General features: G+C 35.6%; 3 protein-coding genes across 4 annotated transcripts in view; 1 reads left to right on the top strand and 2 right to left on the bottom strand.

Moving 5' to 3' along the window:
* The window catches only part of LOC117572729 (serine-rich adhesin for platelets), a 156,854-nt gene that overhangs the window by 130,923 nt on the left and 6,226 nt on the right, over window positions 1-19,705 (bottom strand). The gene's annotated exons all lie outside the window — the stretch shown is intronic.
* Window positions 5,230-6,042, top strand: LOC117572730 (uncharacterized). The gene has a single exon (XM_034255801.2). The coding sequence runs from the start codon at window positions 5,363-5,365 to the stop codon at window positions 5,957-5,959; it is 597 nt and encodes a 198-aa protein (XP_034111692.1). The 5' UTR covers window positions 5,230-5,362; the 3' UTR covers window positions 5,960-6,042.
* On the bottom strand, window positions 10,825-12,055 carry LOC117566467 (trypsin-1). Its single transcript, XM_034245998.1, has 3 exons — window positions 11,698-12,055; window positions 11,067-11,635; window positions 10,825-10,998 (listed from the first exon to the last, which is right to left on the bottom strand). The coding sequence occupies exons 1-3, from the start codon at window positions 12,053-12,055 to the stop codon at window positions 10,825-10,827; spliced, it is 1,101 nt and encodes a 366-aa protein (XP_034101889.1).

The raw sequence follows: 19,705 nt of genomic DNA, 5'->3' as shown, positions 1-19,705 counted from the left end.
ACAACGCAAGAGTGAACATAATGTATAGCTTCCAATCATTATTCACACCGCATAATCATTTGAATTTCAATCAGCCAATTCAGCACGCTTTTGGCTCTTGGCTTATCCGCTATCATCTCAGTCATTCATCAAGTCATAAAGCAGCGCAGACAAAGGCGATTAACTTGTTTTACGAAACTTTCAAATGCATTTCATTTCATCACCAAAATCCCACACAAAAACTTGCCAAAAACTATCCACAATCCCGCTCCGGCTCTTCACTCCCCTTTCAACACAAGTTATTTCCTTCCTGCGCACGACATAAAACGGCAACAACAACAACAACAAATAGCGACGACAATAACTGGCAACTTTTTTAGCTACCGCAAACTTCAAATGGCCAAAAGTAGAAAAAAGTAAAAAAAAAATCACATCGGGCTAACAATTTATGTCAACTTTCTTTTTTATCAAACAAAAAGAAAGAATTAAGGAGGTAAACATAAAAAGTGCAAAAAAACATTCCAAAGATTTTTCAAAGTAACCGCAAAAATCTTAGCAAGCGACTCCCACACGAAAAGTTGCCTAGTCAGGTGGGTTGGGTTCCACCGACCAGGAGAGATGCCAGCTAAGAGTTGCGGCCAACTTACGAGATTCAACAGATGATTTACCAACGGGTTTTTTCGCAGTCTCAGTCTCAGCATCAGCCTCCGTCTCAATCTTTCGGCACCGACTGCAACATGCTGCAAGAAACTTTCAAAGTTGCCAAATCATGTTGCGGTTCTTCTTCGGCCCCGGCCCCGGCACAAATACATTTTTGAAATGGTTATCGAAGACAAAAAGAAAAACTACAACACAACCTAAAAAAAAAACACAACGTATCCCAACAAGCCGGCCAAACAGGTGACCAACGGCAATCGGTGCAACACTAGTCGGTTGAGTTCTTAAACTTGTTTTAATTTCTGGCCAATTCCAATATACCCTACACGGACAGACAAGTTCGCAAAATAACATTACTTGCAGAAAAGATTGGAGTATTTTGCAAAAGATTTTGCAAGTACTTTTTGAAGAGATTTTCAAATTTAAGGATTATTGTTTAGGAAGCTTTTTCCTTCGACAATTTTCAGATGAATAGAAATATAAATCAAATATACTGAGTATAGAAAATCTAGAAAATTATAAAACTATCAACTTATTATATATAGTTAACTTTATATATATGTGTATAATCATAATTACATTAATCATTAAAAAATTTGTTAAAAATTTTAAGAAACTGTTCCCCTATTTCACATCTATCACATATTAAGACTAAGTGTTTTCTTGATTTTCTGTGGAAAACATTAAAGTTGATTATAAAGCCGTAATTTAGATTATCAGCCTGTTGAGCACACTCCAAAGTAAATAAGCTGTTGACCATAAAGACAATCTAGACAATCTTCAATTATTTGCTACCAAGAGAGTACAAAGACTTCGCTTTATAAGTGTGTCGTCTCTTTTATTTTCGGACATTTCTGGACGCCTCTTTTATAACTGTTGTTTTCTGAGCGACAGCAAGGCCTGCTTGTGATACTGAGAGATAAAGCTGCTTTTGGGCCGGGGTAATTACCAAGTTCGGTTCGCAGCTCGCGGCCTGCACATCACTAAATTTGAAATCAGTTTCATTATATAAATTGTTACCTTTAGACAATGTGGCAGACACTCGCTTGCAACACGCAAGGAAAGGGGAAAAAGAAGTTGAGAGAGAGAAAGAAAGAGAGAGAGAGAAGGGAATCGGATCTGATTCGACTCAATGAACGGGTTGGCATCTGGAACTGAAACTGAAGCTGAAGCTGTGAAATATTTGGTGTTTTGCAGCTGAACTAAATTGGCTTTAAATTGCCACAATTTGTGGCGCATAATGTCAAAGTTAGTTTCTGTTGCTGCCAGATAAAATAGCTGCTAGCAATGCACTCGACTTCAATTAGACTGGCAACCCAAAAGGCTTCCGATACTCGAGACGAGACGCGATGCAATGCAATGCGATGTGATGGTCGTCGTGCCACACTCTAGACTTCATACTCACTCCAAGCTGTAGCCATGTGACAAGTGGCGTCTCTTTGGACGGGGCATAAAGTGTGTCAGCCAGGAAGCCAGTCGAGTCGACGACGCTGCTTTGAGTGGCGTTCCCCAGTTTACAGTTTGTTTGCTTTCCATCGTTCCAACGGCCTCCACGATGTTGTTGTTGCAACTTGACTGTCCATATCCCAGTTCATCTATCTCTGTCTCGCTATCTCTTTCTCTTTCGCTCTCGGTCTATGTCCAGCTCGCCAGTGTTGACTGACGGCTGCCGTCGAGAATTTTGGCGCTACAAAAGCGCATAAATAAAAATTGTTCAGCTCTGTTGACAGTGCAACACAGAAAGACAGACAGCAACTGTGAAAGAAGAATATTGTTGCACCATTTGAGCTCAGCAATGGGACGCCATTAGTTAGATGAGCAACACAACCAAAAAAGAAAACCTCAGCAAATTTGTTTGTCTAGCAAAGTTTCTTCTCCTTTTTTTTGGTAGTAAATTATTAATATTCTCTGGAGAGTTTCTTCTTTACAAAGCGGAGTAAGAGGGAGTTTGCTAATTTAATGAGAAATTTTATTGCTGCAGATTTGTCATAAAATTAAATTTTGAAGAGTGCTTTACTTTTAGAATAACCTTCTTTTAATAGGGCAATATTCTTTTTAACTATTTTATTACATTTAATTTTGACATCCTCTACAGAATTTCACAATTTTATGAAAACATTATTGTGTTTATACTTCCAAAATGTTTTAATTTTATACAGAATTTCGATTTTGCATACTTATATTCATTTTATGATAACATACTTATAATACTATTAAGTTGGTATTTTTACTTGTTTGTAAAATGTTGTAAATGTTTTCAATTTGTATAGAATTTTAATTTAATTTGTTGATGCAAAAATTCTTGTTATATTCTTGAATTTATTTTTTATTAATAGTATTTGGATTTTATTATTTTTTATGAAAACATTTTTCTATTTCTCTTCAAAATTTATTTCTATTCTTAAAATGTTTATTTCTAAAAGTTCCATCTTTATTTTGCTAAGTATAAATACTTTTTCCCTGTACTCGTACGTAATTGTAGCCTTGTTGTAACCATAAATTATATTTAATTATAGTAATATAATTAATGGCTCTCTTTTATAAAATATTTGCCTTTTTTCGTTTCTTCTTGGCTACTTTAAAAATATAGTTATTCTCTTGTCCCCAATTTGTAGCCCTCTTTCACTGTCTCTACGAAAATTATACCGTAATTTGTCTTTGCTTTAAAATCTATTCTTAAGTTAGACTCTCTCTTTTTGCATAACAATAGTAATTTCACCACTTTGCTTTTGATTTAAAATATATTCAGAGCATTTATATACTGTTGATACTTTATAGCTTAGTATTTGTATTGTATACAATTATTATTCCGAAAGGTTTATATCTGAATAACTTAAATATTTATTTTTAATCGCTGCTCTCTTTTCTTATAGGAATATCCGAAAGGAATATTTTATTCTTTCTCATTATTTCCGTATTATTATTTATTGCTTAATAGCCAGCTGGAACTTTTCCTTTCTCTTTAATCATAGTACTTTCAGTACCTTCCATATATGTAAGTATTAAGTTAATAACCTATATGTATAATTGTAATTATGTGTGTGTTTGCGGACATGTTCGCTGTTTGCATTCAAGTTGCCTTTCAATTTTTATAAACATTTTCAATGCTCGCACAAAGTGCGCAAAAAGCCACTTAACAAAATATGCTTTAAACGCTTTAATTAAAAGCATTTATGTTAATTTTGCAACTACAGCAATATTAATTATGGCAAAAAAAAACTATGTGCGGCTGCAAACAATGCAGCACTGAGTTCCCTTCAGTCTCCCTCTCCCCCTTTCTCTATGAATTCCCCCTTCCCCCATTTGACTGTTAGGCGTTTGCTTTGTCGACGCTTTTGCGAAAATTTCACACCATTTGCAATGCGATTGACCGCAAGTACGCCCCTTACCTGACTTCCTCACACTTGCTCTCTCGCTCGCACCAATTCTCTGCATCTCTCTCGCACTTACTCGATTATTCTCCCTCTCTCGCTCCAGCTGCTCTTGAGCTCATTATGTGTGCAGAGCTACGCAAATTATGGGAAACTATCTTGCTTTATTTTTTCTGTTTTTTTTTTTTCTGCTCTCTTTACATCTCTTACTAATGTGAAGCTGTCATCCCCACCTCTCGCTCTATCTCGCTCTCTTTCTTTCATTTGCTGCTTATGCTAATTTCTTTTGCGTCAACTTCCGTCCCCCTTTCTTCCAACTTGCAACTCGAATGCATTTTAATTGCACTTTTTCCTGCTGCTGTTGCCGACAACTAATAACTGGCAATTTATTAAAATGTTTTTGCGGCTTTTGCCAGCAACGGCAACAAAACAGCAGCAGCAGATCAGTGGAAAGGGGGAAGCGGGAAGACTGTGTTTAGTACTAAGTATTTGGCATAAGCTTTGTACACACAATTTTGATTAAAGAGCAGCTTCAGCCGCAGTCGAAGTCGCAGTCGCAACATCGTCTTGGCCATTGGCCATCGAGGCGTGAAAATTTCTCTACCCAAGTCGCTGGCGATTTATGTGAGAAATATGCTAAAATATCAAACGAAGCGTTAACTGCCCCCCACACACACCCCTTCCCATTCTTCATCTCCACCCTCTTTTATATCAAAAAAACAAAACTGCGCGAGATGAAACCACAAGCAACAAATCTGCTACAGATGAGGGCCATTTGAAATGGTAACAAAAGAACCAGTTTAACACACAAGTTTTTTAGTTTTTTTTTTTTTTTTTGGGTCGTGATTTGATATACAAGCATGTAGCTTGATATCCATTGATATTGTGATCGAAACTAGTTGATTCCATGCTAGGATGAAGCTGTGCCAAGATTCCGCTGAATAGCTCTGAATTTAATTAAGAATCTAATAAAGGTGGGTGAATCTTAATTGAGTTTAACCGATCGAATCTTGCAGAATTCCACAACCAAAGTTGGAAAAGTAGAGTGTTAATTATATTTGCATATTTTGTTCTGGAAATTGATTACTCATTTTCATTCATTTGGTTTGGTTTCTTTAATCACAACTAGGTAACATAAAAATCACAAAAAAGGTAATTTGTTGTCTCATAACTTAATCAACAACTCTTAAAATATTCTTAAATTTTCCATGTTTCATTTCTAAATTTATTTCTAACACTTTATGCCTCGAGCTTTTACTCAAAATTTTTATTAAAAATTTGACAAGTTTTATTATTGAAAAGTGCTAAATTTTTTCACGAATTTTTAATCAGTTTTAATAGATTAAAGACGCGATATGATCAGAGATAAAGATCAATTACAAACTGATGATAGCATAAACAGAAATCAAAAAAACAGTAGTATGATTGATGAATCTGATGAAGAGAATGAAACTATTTTGGAGGCATCAGAACCAAAGACAACGACGACGATAGATGAAGAGACGAATTGTTTAATCGATGTGCTGCACTTGCAAATGCTGCAACTGATGGAGGAACACATCGGACAGCAGCTGACTCTGGAAACGCACACAAGCAGAGCCCGCTTAATCCTGGCCAGAAATCGACTGCAGCAAGGAACCTCAAGGGCAGCAGTTGCCTCACAGTTGCCCGCTCACACGCCTTATAGAGCTCTGTGTCGAGTAGTCAAAGAGGGCATCGCTACAAGTCTCAAGCTGCTTCGCTTTGATGTGGCAGCAGCCAAAGGATTCGTGGAGCCAGTTACTCACATCTTTGGCAGCCTGGTGCCCTACAGCTTGCGCCTGGCGAGTCGCAAATGGGAGCGTTGTGTGGAACACATTGTGGAGTGTGTGAATGTGCAGCAGGAGTTGCAATCGGTGATCAGATCGATTGAACAATTGAAGTGGGCACGACACAGAAGACGCATTGCATGAGGGGAACTGAGGGGGATGAGGAGATAGGTTCAAAGTTCAGAAAATAAAAGACACTTGTTGCGAATTTCATTTAATGCGTTTTAATTTTTTAGCATTAAGAAGAGAGAGAGAGAGAGAGATGCGTCTCGATTAAAACTATAAATAGTCTAATGTGTCTGGTTCAACTTAGATGCGTTTAGCATTTGTATCTGTCTTTTGTAATTGCTATCTTAAATAATTCTTTTACATAAGTCACAAAGGTACTGCAGAGTTGTTGACTAATTCTAAAAAAAAATTGAAAAATTAATATTATATTTTTGTATATTGATTGATAAAGTTTAATAAGTGTAATCTCTATCTTCATTACAAGAATGGTTGTTTGCTACATTTGTTGAGGGTTCTGTAAATACAGTTTTCTCTAAAAAAATCTATATACCTTGCATTATTTATTCTATCATTTGATTTATTAAAGTAATCTGTTTTCTGCGATTTTTTTGTAAACACGTTCACTTCATATATTAAATATATTTTTTAAAGCTCAGTTTGTATACTTTATTATAGTATTGAATAGTAGTTTATAAAACATTTCTTAAATCTGAATTTTCAATTTGAATTTATAACTTTCAGCAGTCTCAAATGCTTCAAAAAAAGTATTGTATTCTTTATTACAATAAGCATAAACATATGATTAGAAATATTATAAGTAGAGATATGACTAAAGTCTATATTAAATAAAATACCATAAAATCAAAGTTTTTAAAATACTTGAGAATAAATCTTTTGACGTTAAAAACACACACTTTAAAGTAGATGTTTTTTGTTAAACAGAATAAATAAAACCAAAAATCAATGTGTCTTACAACAATGTCTTTGTGTAAAATATTTTTATAAACATAGTATCAAATTTGTTGACTTCAGTTGGGAATATCTACGTATATAATATCTTTTAGTCAAAACTTTTAGATTAAAGCGCAGTTTTCTAAGAATATTATAAACAATCTTCAGCGCTTCATCTCTAAAAAGTCGTTAAATGACATTCCTAAGCCATAGTACATTGTATCAAAAACAATTGGCAATTGGATAATGAAAATATTATTATTTGACTTCCTCAATATATTGATTGAAACACAATTATTAGCCAATTATCCAAAAGCTAAGCTGTGGGTAAATTTGTCACGCTATAACAAAGACTACAAAACTGATTGAACTGATTTGCCAAATTTGGTCAAGTAAGCTGACAACTTTCATAATTATATTTATTTATATTTGTTTTTACGCTGCAAGCGAATAGCAATGTTAATTGCCGGTGCTAAGACCCTTGCAACGCCGGGCAACAACAACAACATCAACAACAGCAGCCAGAGGAGCAGCAACAACAACAACCAAAGCAGCACTTTGCAGTCTAGTTTAAAAATAAAATCAAATGCCAAAGCAGCGGCTGGCAGCAGCATTGACAACATTGTCGATTTGGCCAACATTCCCCCGGATTCCGGCGGGCAGCCGTGTTTTGTGTTGTTGTTTGTGTTGTTGCAAAGCCAAAAGCGACGCAACTGAACGCAACGAGACAGCGGCAATTATGCGGCATTTTCTTCGGTGGGCCCAGCGGCAAGAAACGAGTTTGCTCCGAGAGATATCTTTGTTTGGTTGCCTCGTTGTTGCAACTTGCAACTTGTGTCGTGTATGTGTTTGTTTGTGTGAGTTGCGGCAACTACAACAAAATACCAGAAATAACTTGAAAATCCATTAAATCGTTGCATGGTCGCTCTTGTTTTTTTCATTTTGCCATAGGGATAAAGATAAACTTTTGTCAACTCGCCACTGCCAAAGGGAGACAGCGAGAGATGGATGGGAAGGGGGGAGGGGGGATGGGGGATGGGAATTGTTGTGCAGGAAAGCGAATGAAACCTGCGTTGACAAGTGATAACAATGTGTCAGCGATTCCGCTGCAACATCGCAACCGATGGCAACGTCCTTGGCTTCGATGACGTCGCCAAAAATGGACCGTGACGGCTTCGCTGATTTTTGCCTGCCTCCAAATGTAAATCTCTTCGGCTCTTGGTTTATTTATTTTCCTTTTTTTGTGACCATGTTTTCTTATTTTTTTTTACCCATATTGATTTTACAACATGTGCACAAAAAAGTGAAAGGCCAGCAATGTTTATTGGTAGTTTTTTTTTTTTCTTATTTATTTTTTATTTCATTTTTCCTCTTTGACTTGTCGAACCCAGCCAATAACCTGTTCCCACAAATATTTGCACACAAAAAATTGGCTTTATGAAAGTATTTTCGGTACACGGTTGCGGGTGTCGATTGTCGAGTGCAGCACAACAACAACAACAAAAACAAGTAAGAAAGCTACAGTCGAGTGTACTCGACTGTGAGATACCCGCTACCCATTTTAAATAAAAGCAATATATTTTGCGGTATTATTCTCAAAATATACCAAATATACTGCAAAAATACTAAAAATATACCAAATGGTATATGTGGTATATCGATATAGTACCGCATTCAAAATATACCATAGATGGCACAATATACCAGATTGTCAGCCAAAGCAACTAAGACCCCTAGTAAGTAGGCGTTTTTGCCCATACAAAAGTATTTCTTAAATAGCTTCCACAATTTTTTTTCTGATCGCAACCAAATTTTCAGGGATCATAACTATTATAGTTATTACTGTATATACCAAAATTCGTAACTCTAGCTTTAAAATTACGCTTGTTATTCGATTTTTTTGATTTGCGGGGGCGGAAGTGGGCGTGGCAAAAATTTGAAACAAACTTGATCTGCGTGCAAACATAACAAATGCTGTCGAAAAAAATTATATACCTCTATCTCTTATAGTCTCTGAGATCTAGGTGTTCATACGGACGGACGGACAGACGGACAGACACACAGACGGACAGACGGACATGGCTAGATCGTCTCGGCTGTTGACGCTGATCAAGAATATATATACTTTATAGGGTCGGAGACGTCTCCTTCTACCTGTTACATACATTTCCTGTCGGCACAAAGTTATAATACCCTTCTACCCTATGGGTAGCGGGTATAAAAACAACGTAAACAAGTAAGAAAGTTACAGTCGAGTGTACTCGACTGTGAGATACCCGCTACCCAATTTGATTAAAAGCAATATATTTTGCGGTATTATTCTCAAAATATACCGAATATACTACAAATATACTAAAAAATACTAAGAATATACCAAATGGTATATTTGGTATATTGATATAGTACCGCATTCAAAATATACCATAGACGGCACAATATACCAGATTTTCAGCCAAAGCAACTAAGACCCCTAGTAAGTAGGCGTTTTTGCCATACAAAAGTATTTCTTTAATAACTTCGACAATTATTATCTGATCGCAACCAAATTTTCAGGAATCATAAATACTATAGTTATTATTGTATATACCAAAATTCGCAATTCTAGCTTTACAATTACGCTTGTTATTCGATTTATTTGATTTACGGGGGCGGAAGTGGGCGTGGCAAAAATTTGAAACAAACTTGATCTGCGTGCAAACATAACAAATGCTGTCGAAAAAAAATTGTAGCTCTATCTCTTATAGTCTCTGAGATCTAGGTGTTCATACGGACGGACGGACAGACGGACAGACACACAGACGGACAGACGGACATGGCTAGATCGTCTCGGCTGTTGACGCTGATCAAGAATATATATCCCTATAAAGTATATATATTCTTGATCAGCGTCAGATGCCGGAGATGCCTCCTTCTACCTGTTACATACATTTCCTGCCGGCACAAAGTTATAATACCCTTCTACCCTATGGGTAGCGGGTATAAAAACAACTAATAAATATTTACATATGGAAATGTGTTAAGTGTTAGTTTGCATGGCTACGAGTTGTAATTGAAATTTGCAATTAATATGCAAATGTCTTTAAGCTGTTAATCATACATTTTCAAATTTTAATCAAAGAAAGTGTGGGATTTCTATTCATCCAAATAAAATATTAAATAATTATGATACTATCTTTTTAAATCAGAAGGGAAATAAAATAAATTTATATTTTTAGGAATAAACAAACAGTATGATGTAAACTAATAGAGCTTAAAAAAGAAGACAATTATATGTGATTTTTATATATGATCATTAACATGACAAACTGTCTCATATTAATTCTTTCCATTAAAACAAACTGTTCTTAAATGTCTCTATATAATCGTTTTGTTGCATTTTGTTCGATGTATAGAAATCATAAAGGAAGACACAATGGTAATAAAAGGTAATAAACGAGAATAAAACATCAAATTTTCTTTGTCAAATCACAAAATTTAAATACAATAACAAAAAGGCAAAAATTGCTAGAGTTAGCTAGAGAATGAGAAAAACAGTAAAATATTGTGTTTTTTCTCTATGGTTAATAAAGTTTGATACTGCAGCAAAAAGCTCATTACTTATAAAGCGACAACTCTCAATGCCATCTCTATCCAAAAATACATTTTTTGTTTAGTGTAAATCCAAAAAGTCATTTCAAAAAATATTTATATATTATATTAATAAAATATTAATGCTTTTAGTGCAAATAAAATCGATACGTTTATTATCAGAACAGAAAGATAAATGTAATGAAGTCAAAGTATTTAAATAATAAATTATATAAATTAACTAAGTTATTTAGATACAGAAGAAAGATCAAATAAATTCAATAAGATATTTTGATACCATAGGAAAACTCTTACTGATAAATTAAACACTTTTAAAGAGCAAATCTATCAATGAAATACAAAAGAGAAGCAGGAAAAAAGCATCCATGATTTTACAAATTATTCTACTAAATTTCAGCTGCCTTTTTCAAAAAGTATTCCACTGTTCCCTGAGCAAAAAGTCCCATCTCCAAACTGATTGTTTACTGAATGCAGTAGCAGGCATCTCTTGTGTTCGCCGCAATCCAGTCCAAGTATCTGCTGACTCTGGTGTAAACACCGGGTGCATTGGGCTTGGCACAACCGTAGCCAAAGGAGACAACGCCAGCGAGGCGGAAGATGCGATCCGGCACAATGAGTGGACCACCGCTATCGCCCTGCATGGAGCACACACAAAATGTATTTGCCATCATAAATAAACTCGGCACTAATTGCAGTCACCCACCTGACAGGCATCCTGTCCACCAGTTTGCACATAGCCAGCACAGAGCATGGTGTCCACAATCATCGACTTGTACGACGTGGCACGACACTGAGCATTCGTGATGATGGGCACCACAGTCTCCTGCAGCACACTCGAAGTGCTGCCGCCCTCAAAGCTCAATCCCCAGCCGGCGACGATGGCCTTTTGGAAGTCAAACGACTGGAATGGACCGCTGGGCAGGCAAACCGGACGCATCGACTGCACCAACGGCACTGGCGCATCCAGACGGAGTAAAGCAATGTCATTGACCAGTCGGACGGGATCGTAGCCGGCATGGGGATGGGCAAAGGCCACGGCACGTGTGATGCCCTGCTGCTGAGAGTTGCGATCAAGCTGCAGCAGACGCACCGAGACACCGGACATGTCCATCTCGTGGACACAGTGTGCGGCGGTTAGGACGTAGCGATCGTTGATCAAAGTGCCGCCGCAGAAGAGAAACGAGCCGCGTATCATTTGTGCAATCCATGGATATTTGTTCGATCGCACCTGAGTGCCGCCCACAATGCGATTGGCATTGGGTACGCCACAGGCTGCAAAGGATGCCAAAGAGATGGAGTCTAGAGGAGAGGGATTTTAGAGAAATAGTACTCACTGCAGCTGGCGCAACGATTGACGCGAAACGCCTTCGCATCGCTGCTTAGAGCAGGCTCATTAGTCAGCGAGGGAGATGAGGCTGAAGAGGAGGAGGAGGTGGAACCTCCCAGCACATTTGACAAGATTTGTTGCTTGTGTCCCTCGATCAGATCATCAATGTAATCCGATTGCACGCCAGGCGGTGGCGAAGGTGATGGCGATGGCACTGGAGTTGAGTTCTCAATGAGATTCTCTGGCAGCTGTGGGATTCTAGCTGGCTTTGGATAGAAATAACCCGCAAAAGGAGCCGAGCCATAAGCGACAGCAAACGTGGTTAAGAAGCCCAGGCAGAGCAATGCGCTGGGTATGGATTTCATCTCGAGAACCGCACGAACCGCGAGGCAAAACTCAACTGTTTGTGAACGTTCTCCTCTTAACGGTTCTTATAGGGCTCAGCCTGGCACGTTTTGGGTTATTGTTTCAATTCATTAACAACCTAATGATGCTGTTAAACTGACAATCACTTTTATCAGTCAATATTTTAGCATAATTTGCTAGCCAAAAACAAACACAGCATTCTTTTTGCACAACTGTTCCCAACGGCCCTAAAGCCATCACTTGACCCAAATGGCAAATGCATAAAACCAAGAGCCTGAACTCATTTATCAATTAATCTTTTTACAAAATTATGCTAACGACAAAACACCAAAAAGCCGCCTTTCGGCAAGAAGATACCTCAGCTCAGTTGAACACAGCTCAGCGTTGACAGCTCAAAGTGGTTTCAGTTTTCAGTTCGATTTATATATCAAAAATTTATGTTAATTGTTTTCGCTGCTTTCTATTCTATAAAAAGCGATTTGTCGAAGCACTCATAAAAAAATATGCTTCTCTCGCGCAAGATTTATAACTTTATTGCCAATTTGACTAAAAGGCGTTTGACCCACTTAGTTAACTTCATTTCGTAAAACTAAACAAATTACGACCTCAAAAACAGCCAAAATTATTACGAAACGAAAGTCCAAGAAAGGTTACACACGTGAAATGAACATTAAGAGCAGCAACATTGTTGTCACCAAAATTAATTTAAAATTTCAAAAATACTTTATCAATGCTCAGCGTCTGTAATATAACAGAAGTATTTCTTTTTTTAAGTTAACCAAAACTATGTAAAACTTTATTGTAAGATCGATTTAGTTATTAAGCGTCAAAGGAAAAAGGCGACTAAAGAACACGAAGTTTTTTTCTATAATATATCTAATTTAAATAAAGACAAATAATACACTGAATTTAAAAATAAAAGAAGAGTTTGTGTTGTAGTGCTCTATAAAAAATTGTGTATGTTAGCTTCCAACAGCATCATCATCATAAAGTGTAATTGGAATTAACCACATCGGATTATTTCGTAATGGCAATCGGAGAGAAATATGTTAGTTGGCACATAGAAGGAATCGCCGAGGTAATTGACTCGACTCGACGTCTCGTTACGATATCTCTTGTTATGAAATTCTAAGAAGTTCATATAAGCATTATAATTGGCATTTGCTCGTGCGTCGTTTAATTAAAAATCAAGCGCAATAACCTTTGGCTATCATTTTGATTAACACGCGCTTTCAATCATTAGCTGCAAGTACTTATTGTTATTAAGTATAGTTGCTTTTAATAAATACCATAAATGGATCTAAGTAAATTACTTCTCGCATAGTTTTGTAGTTTCTATTTAGGTAATACAGTAAATATATAAAATAAGTCACTTTTAAACGATATTTATATTCTTCAATTTATGTATATAAAGTTAAAATATTTTACATATTTGAATGCTAAATGCATTCATTTTGTTAAATTATAGAGTTACATAAACAAAAACGCAAAAATTAGTTTTGTTTTTCAAAATCTTTTCTTTTTTTATTGTATAAAACTATGTTATTTCTTTATGAATAATAATAATAATAATAATAATAATAATAATAATAATAATAATAATAATAATAATAATATATAATAATAATAATAATAATAATAATAATAATAATAATAATAATAATAATAATAATAATAATAATTTATCCCTTAACACCCAATAAGGGGATCATTTATTATTTAGTTCTGTGGCTAATTCAATTTGAACTAAATTTCAAAATATTGCAATATCTTTTGATTGAAATTCATTCCTTTGCTTCTATCTGATTTCAAATTAATTAATGTTTGTCTGCCTTACAAAAATAAAGTAGACTCGTCATTGTTTTCAACATGCTGCGTACAATGTTTGCTTGATAAATCAATAACTCATTAGTCTACTTATGATTTGTACCTTTCTCTTTATACACACACTCTCATATAGAGATATGTAACATAATAATCCCACAGTTCAAACTCTTTCATTAAAAGCACAACTACAGCTCTCCACGCGAAACGGAAGCGACTGAGGCAACGCCTTAACACACATAACATCAAGAAAAAGACCAAAAAATAAAATCTAACTTCAAATCGGAAACAATAAAAAACGAAACAAAGTTTTCTCAGCTGTGTCAGACAACTGAAAGTAAATTGACTTAAGACTCCCAACCAACAACAACAACAACAGCAACAAAAAAATCGAAATGCTAACAAGCCGGCTTGGCCAGACTATCAAAATTCTGAAGATCGTTAAGAGAAAATAGAAAGTAAAAAGAACGCAGTAGCAGCATCAACATCAGTGCAGGCCTTGAAATTGGGTCAAACTAATGAAGACACAGATAAAAAGGCGCATAATCGAACAAAAGAAAATAAAGACCTCCCCAGACCAGAAATCACTCTTGGGAAATACAGCGTAAATTACGCTTGGATTTTTGAGTTAGAAGCTGACGATAATCTCTTGGCTTGTTGTGGCAACACCGAGTTCTACAGCCAAACCCACAAATGACACAAGGTGCACAGAGTGCGAGTATCATCGAGGGTTTTATTTTTTGGGTTGGTGTGGCCAGGTGAAAGAGATTTGTGTATTTGGGTTAGGAACGGGGCGAGAGAGCGTTGCGGCTTCTAAATAAATAATAAATTCAATAGATGATGACACACAACCGCAGACTGGGCCGATGAATGGCAAGATAGTCAGCCGATGGGGTCATGTTGTTTTGCGAGAAAGAACGAACGAACGAACCAACGAAAGAAATAAAGAAAGTCTTAATTTATTATTTATATGCGTTCCGCTAGAATCAATGAAAGAAAGTTCTGCAGCATCCCAGCAAAGCAAACACACAAAGTCAAAAGCAAAAGCAAAAGCAAAGGCAAAAGCAAACGCAAAGAAAAGAAAACAAAAAGAAGAAGTTAAAGTGGAAGACGAATTACAAGAACTACAAACGTAAACGTGTTTTTTATTTTTTGTTGTTGTCGAGAGAGTCGTGGCTCCACTCTGGAGTCGTTTCTCTTTCAGAACGAAAGACTTAGGCAACGAACTTGAGCGCCATTGAGAAAGACTTAAGCAACAAACCTGTAACTTGAGTCTTCATTGAGTGAAGATTTCGCCTTTTTACCAACAAGGGGCAAACAGAGTCTGGTGTCTAGAAATCCGCGCCTGGCTATTTATGGCCGTCCACCTTGCTGCATGTGTGTATGTATGCACGTTATGTGTATATGTGAGTGTGTGTGTTCCACTTGCAACCAAAACTGGGTCAACTGCAGTGAACGAAGATGCAGCTTAAGAACAAGTGGAAGATGCGATTGTGTCGAGTTGGACACATCATCGGAAGAGTAAATGTTGCATGCCACTTGCATGCTTCGGCTTTGTTGTCGCACAAATTTGTTAGCAATTATCGCATTTTTATCGCTGTTTGCAATTTATGATTTTTTGTTTTTTGATTGTCACTCGAGCAGCGTTGGGCTCAGTGCTCATCAGGCGGAAAAAACTACAACTACACACAACAACAACAACAACAACAAGAAACTGCGGCAAGCGGCAAGTCAAGCAAGCACTTGCAACTTTCTCAGGCTTCATTAAGTTTCACTTCAACTGGCATTTTCAGCAGTTATTTTGAGTATGGCACGATTTTGCTTATGACACGAAAATTGTTTATGGAGTTGTTTGCCATTTCTTAATGAGTTTTCTGCACAACGTGCATTGAATTTAATTAAATGCGCGAGTGCCGATTTGTTAAATGCTCTTCATTTAAACACACACTTTTTTATAATGCGTGTCTCCGCAATTTCCATTCGTTTTTCGTTTTTTTTTCTGTTTTATAGCTAAGATTATAGATCTGGCTTTTGCAATGGCGAGTCAACTGGTTTTCTTTGACATCAACACAGTTCTCACACCTTCAAATCGCTTAAGACATCGCCGCACCGTCAAAGTCCAGTCTCTCTAACTACACATAAAATACCAGAGTCAAGTTCGTTGCTCAAGTCATTCATTTTAAAAGCAAAAAGATACAAAAAAAATCAACGATAACATGACTCAATATAAATCATATAAAAATATCTTTGTCTATATATGTAGCTCTCTATGCAGACCGGGCCACCTTCAACTCCATTTGACATTTGAAAGTAAGCAAGCCAACGAGCTGAGTAACAACTGCGAATGACACTTGAAGATAAATATGCAAAACGTAGAAAACGTAGAAAACGCAAATTGAAAAAATACAAAACTACAAAAATAGAAAAATGGGAAACGCTATAAAACTGAAACTAGTTTGCCAAATGAGAGAAATAAGTCATAATAATGAAAACAACAAAACATAAAGTAACTGAAAATCACTCTCATTTTTTCTGCCAGCTCTTCATTTGTTTATAGCCGGACTGCACACAGAAAGCAACTGTAAAACAGGTAGGAGTTTGCCCTAGATAGTGATTGACTGGTTAGATACCTAGTAGATAGTTTATAAATAAAAAACTAATGAAGGCTGGAGGAAGCTCTAGAGGTTATAAATTGATTATGGTGATATGGGGATATATTTGGGATTACATATATAAAATTGAATAATTTATATTTTTTAATTACTCAAAATAATCCTAGAATGAATATTTGGTATCATTAAATAGATATTTATTTATCGTTTAGATTCTGTTTTAGTTATCAGACATTTGCTGATACTTTGTAAAAAATGTAGTAGCAAATTAATAGAACGAGTGCTGAAAAACATTATTGAAATAACAAAATAAATTTTAGGAAGTATTTAAATATGAAAGACTGCCAAAAATATAAAATTCAGTAGGAAAAATTTTAGATTGTAATTGAAGTGCAAACTAAAAAGTTTATTATATACATTAACTCTTAGTATTACGATATTATTTGCAATTAGATGTAAAGAATATTTCAATATATAAATGCGACATTGAAAAGTACAAACTTCATGTTTATATTTTATTTATTTGCACTAATTTTAGATTGCAATTTGTTTATTATAAACTAAAGATTTAGTAGCTTAGTATTTCAATATTAATAGTGATAAATCGTTAAAAAAGTCAGACTGTCAGAAAATTGTAAACTGCATAAAGTTTTATATTTCATTTATTTGTAATAGAAATTGATTGAAATTTCAGCATCCCAAACTAAATATTTAACAGCTTACATTGATTGTAATTTACCAGATATTATTTTTAAGATCTCACTAATATATTGAAAAACTTTACTTCTTTTAAATTCTCACTATGTTTGTATATCAAACGCTCTCTCCATTATCATATGCTTTTCTCTATTTATTTTTAAACACTGGGTATTTAGCCAGAGCTGTAACTGTTTAAACGCTTTTGGCTTTGGACTGGACTACGAAGCGCATTGACATCAACAACGACGCTCCATTTACGGGGCAACGGCAGCTCGTGTTACTCGAGCAGGCAACGCAACGAGCAACGTGCAACGTTCAACGCCTTTTGTGGGTTCTATTTGGCCCGGTTTGTTTGTGCTTCGTTCATTTGTCCGCTTGTCTTTTGTCTGCTGCTTGTTTGAGTTGCTGGTGGGCGCTTTATATGCGCCACACGCAATTGTGCGGTGAGGTAATTAATAAGCCACCAAACCAATTGAAATTGAGCGTCGCCTCTCGCAGTCGGGCATACCAAGTAACCAAGTAAGTAGCCAAGTAGCCCTCAGTATACGATTACGACTACGGCGAGTATAACATACTCGTATATGAGTACATAAACAATAACAAATACGAGCTCTGAGCTACCGGTTACTGACCATACACAAGTCAAGTTTCGGTTGGGCCACTTCTAAGGCTTCTGCACAGATTTTACGCAAGTGCAACCAACAGCGAGCTGGTCAAAGCAACCACGAAGCACTTTATGAAATGTTGTCAAAAATAAAGGAAGTGGCAGTATTTTATAAAGTAAGCTTTATCAATGCAGCTGGCAGAATTACTTAAATAGTATTTTATATATTCTACAATTTACAAATCAATTTAAAAGCATTCTAGTAATGTAATTTTACATTTAAAGTTTAAGGCCTTTGCAGCCAGTGCATTAACAACAAATTGGAGTTAATTTAAATATATGTAACTATTATAAATATATACATTTTTCAATTTAAGACAATCTTTACATATTTATTTCATTTGAATGCATGATTTTATATATATTCATTTGAAGGAAATTCATTCTTGTCATACAGTTTAATTTAACTTTTTTATTTTGTTTTACTTTTTCACAATTCATTACAATTTTGTATTATTTAATTTGTGTTTGTTTTTAATAAATAATATTTAATATTATGTTTTAAATATTTGCTTTCCAAAAATGTAATATTCATGTACACTTTTACTTCTTTTAATAAACAATACAAATGTAGATAATATTTAAAATTATAATTTGCATGTTTTAAATGTTTTCTTTTAAAATGTGTATTATTTATAATTTTATTACATTAATAGATTCTTTAAATTCCTTTTCTAATATATTTTTTCTTTCTCGAATGTTCAATTTAGTTTTTTAGAACTTATTTTTTTTAATTTAATTGATAATATTTAAATTTGTAATTTATTTCTTTTAAATACAAAATAATGCAAAACAAAGTAGCAATGTCATTAGAGATAATATTGTCCTTTTGCAATATACTTTTGTTAAATGAGTAATAATACGACAAAAGAAACCTCAGTTCTATACAATAATACTCATTTTCTAGAATTTCAATCTATACTTAAATATAATTTATTCTTTTTACATTACATATTATTTGGTGGACACACAAACTGTCTTCTCAATTGGACACCTGAATCAACCGAACACTTCTCAGCTGAATTATTCTATGTTGTGCACTTTAATATCTTATCTGACCATGGAGGACATAATCTGAGCACAGTTAACATAAGTTGTGCATTCTGCTCGTCATTGTCCTCAATGGCAGTGAAACAGAAATAGAATTATCCAGCAATTGGACAAGCCAAATTAGTTGCAACCGGGCAACAATAGAGAGAGAGAGAGAGAGACAGAGAGACTCTATAGAGTTTGCCGATGATTGCCATAACTGTTGGTAAGCTTTAGCTTTAGCTTCAGCTTCGAACTGCTGCTCATTGTTGCTCCCATTCGCATTTCCCATACCGATTCCCATTATTGTTGTAGCTCATTGTGTGTGCTATTTGCTGACCCACTCAAAGTGTTCATTCATGCCACATATATCCGAGTATAACTGGAGTAGAGATGGGTTGGGGGCAACTAATCGGTCGCCGCTCTCATTATCGGGCAATGCTGCGTTTTGCGTTTCCGCAGCTATTTAGGCTAACCGTAAACGTAATCCCTATTGACCTGTTGAAAGGGCAGCGGTATCTGAGTATCTGAGTATCTGATGGATACTTGAAATGCGACTTGATCTGCATCGATTTGCAAATGTCTTTCCTTTTTGTTTTTGGTTTTTTTGGGCACTTTGCAATTGGCCTTTTCATTAGCTGCAATTTCAATTTGCACACATTTTGCTTTTGCCTGTTTTGCTGTCTTTTTTTCCACTTCTCATTTGAGTTTTTGCTTTTTTGTGCTTGACTGAAACTTGTTTATGGTTTGTGCTCCTACAAGAATGTGGCCATAGCACAAAACTGGGTTAAAATAGTTAGACAACCGACCAACGGGCGGTC

Source organism: Drosophila albomicans, chromosome 3 (assembly GCF_009650485.2).
Source record: "Drosophila albomicans strain 15112-1751.03 chromosome 3, ASM965048v2, whole genome shotgun sequence".
NCBI classification, from domain to species: domain Eukaryota; kingdom Metazoa; phylum Arthropoda; class Insecta; order Diptera; family Drosophilidae; genus Drosophila; species Drosophila albomicans.
This window is presented reverse-complemented; position numbering and strand designations above follow the sequence as displayed.

Coding starts and splice junctions, on each gene's coding strand:
- LOC117572730 (XM_034255801.2), top strand. CDS start 5,363: ATGATCAGAGATAAAGATCAATTACAAACTGATGATAGCATAAACAGA.
- LOC117566467 (XM_034245998.1), bottom strand. CDS start 12,055: ATGAAATCCATACCCAGCGCATTGCTCTGCCTGGGCTTCTTAACCACG. Junction 11,636..11,697: donor CAATCGTTGCGCCAGCTGCA/GTGAGTACTATT, acceptor CATCCTTTGCAG/CCTGTGGCGTACCCAATGCC. Junction 10,999..11,066: donor GTGGACAGGATGCCTGTCAG/GTGGGTGACTGC, acceptor TGCTCCATGCAG/GGCGATAGCGGTGGTCCACT.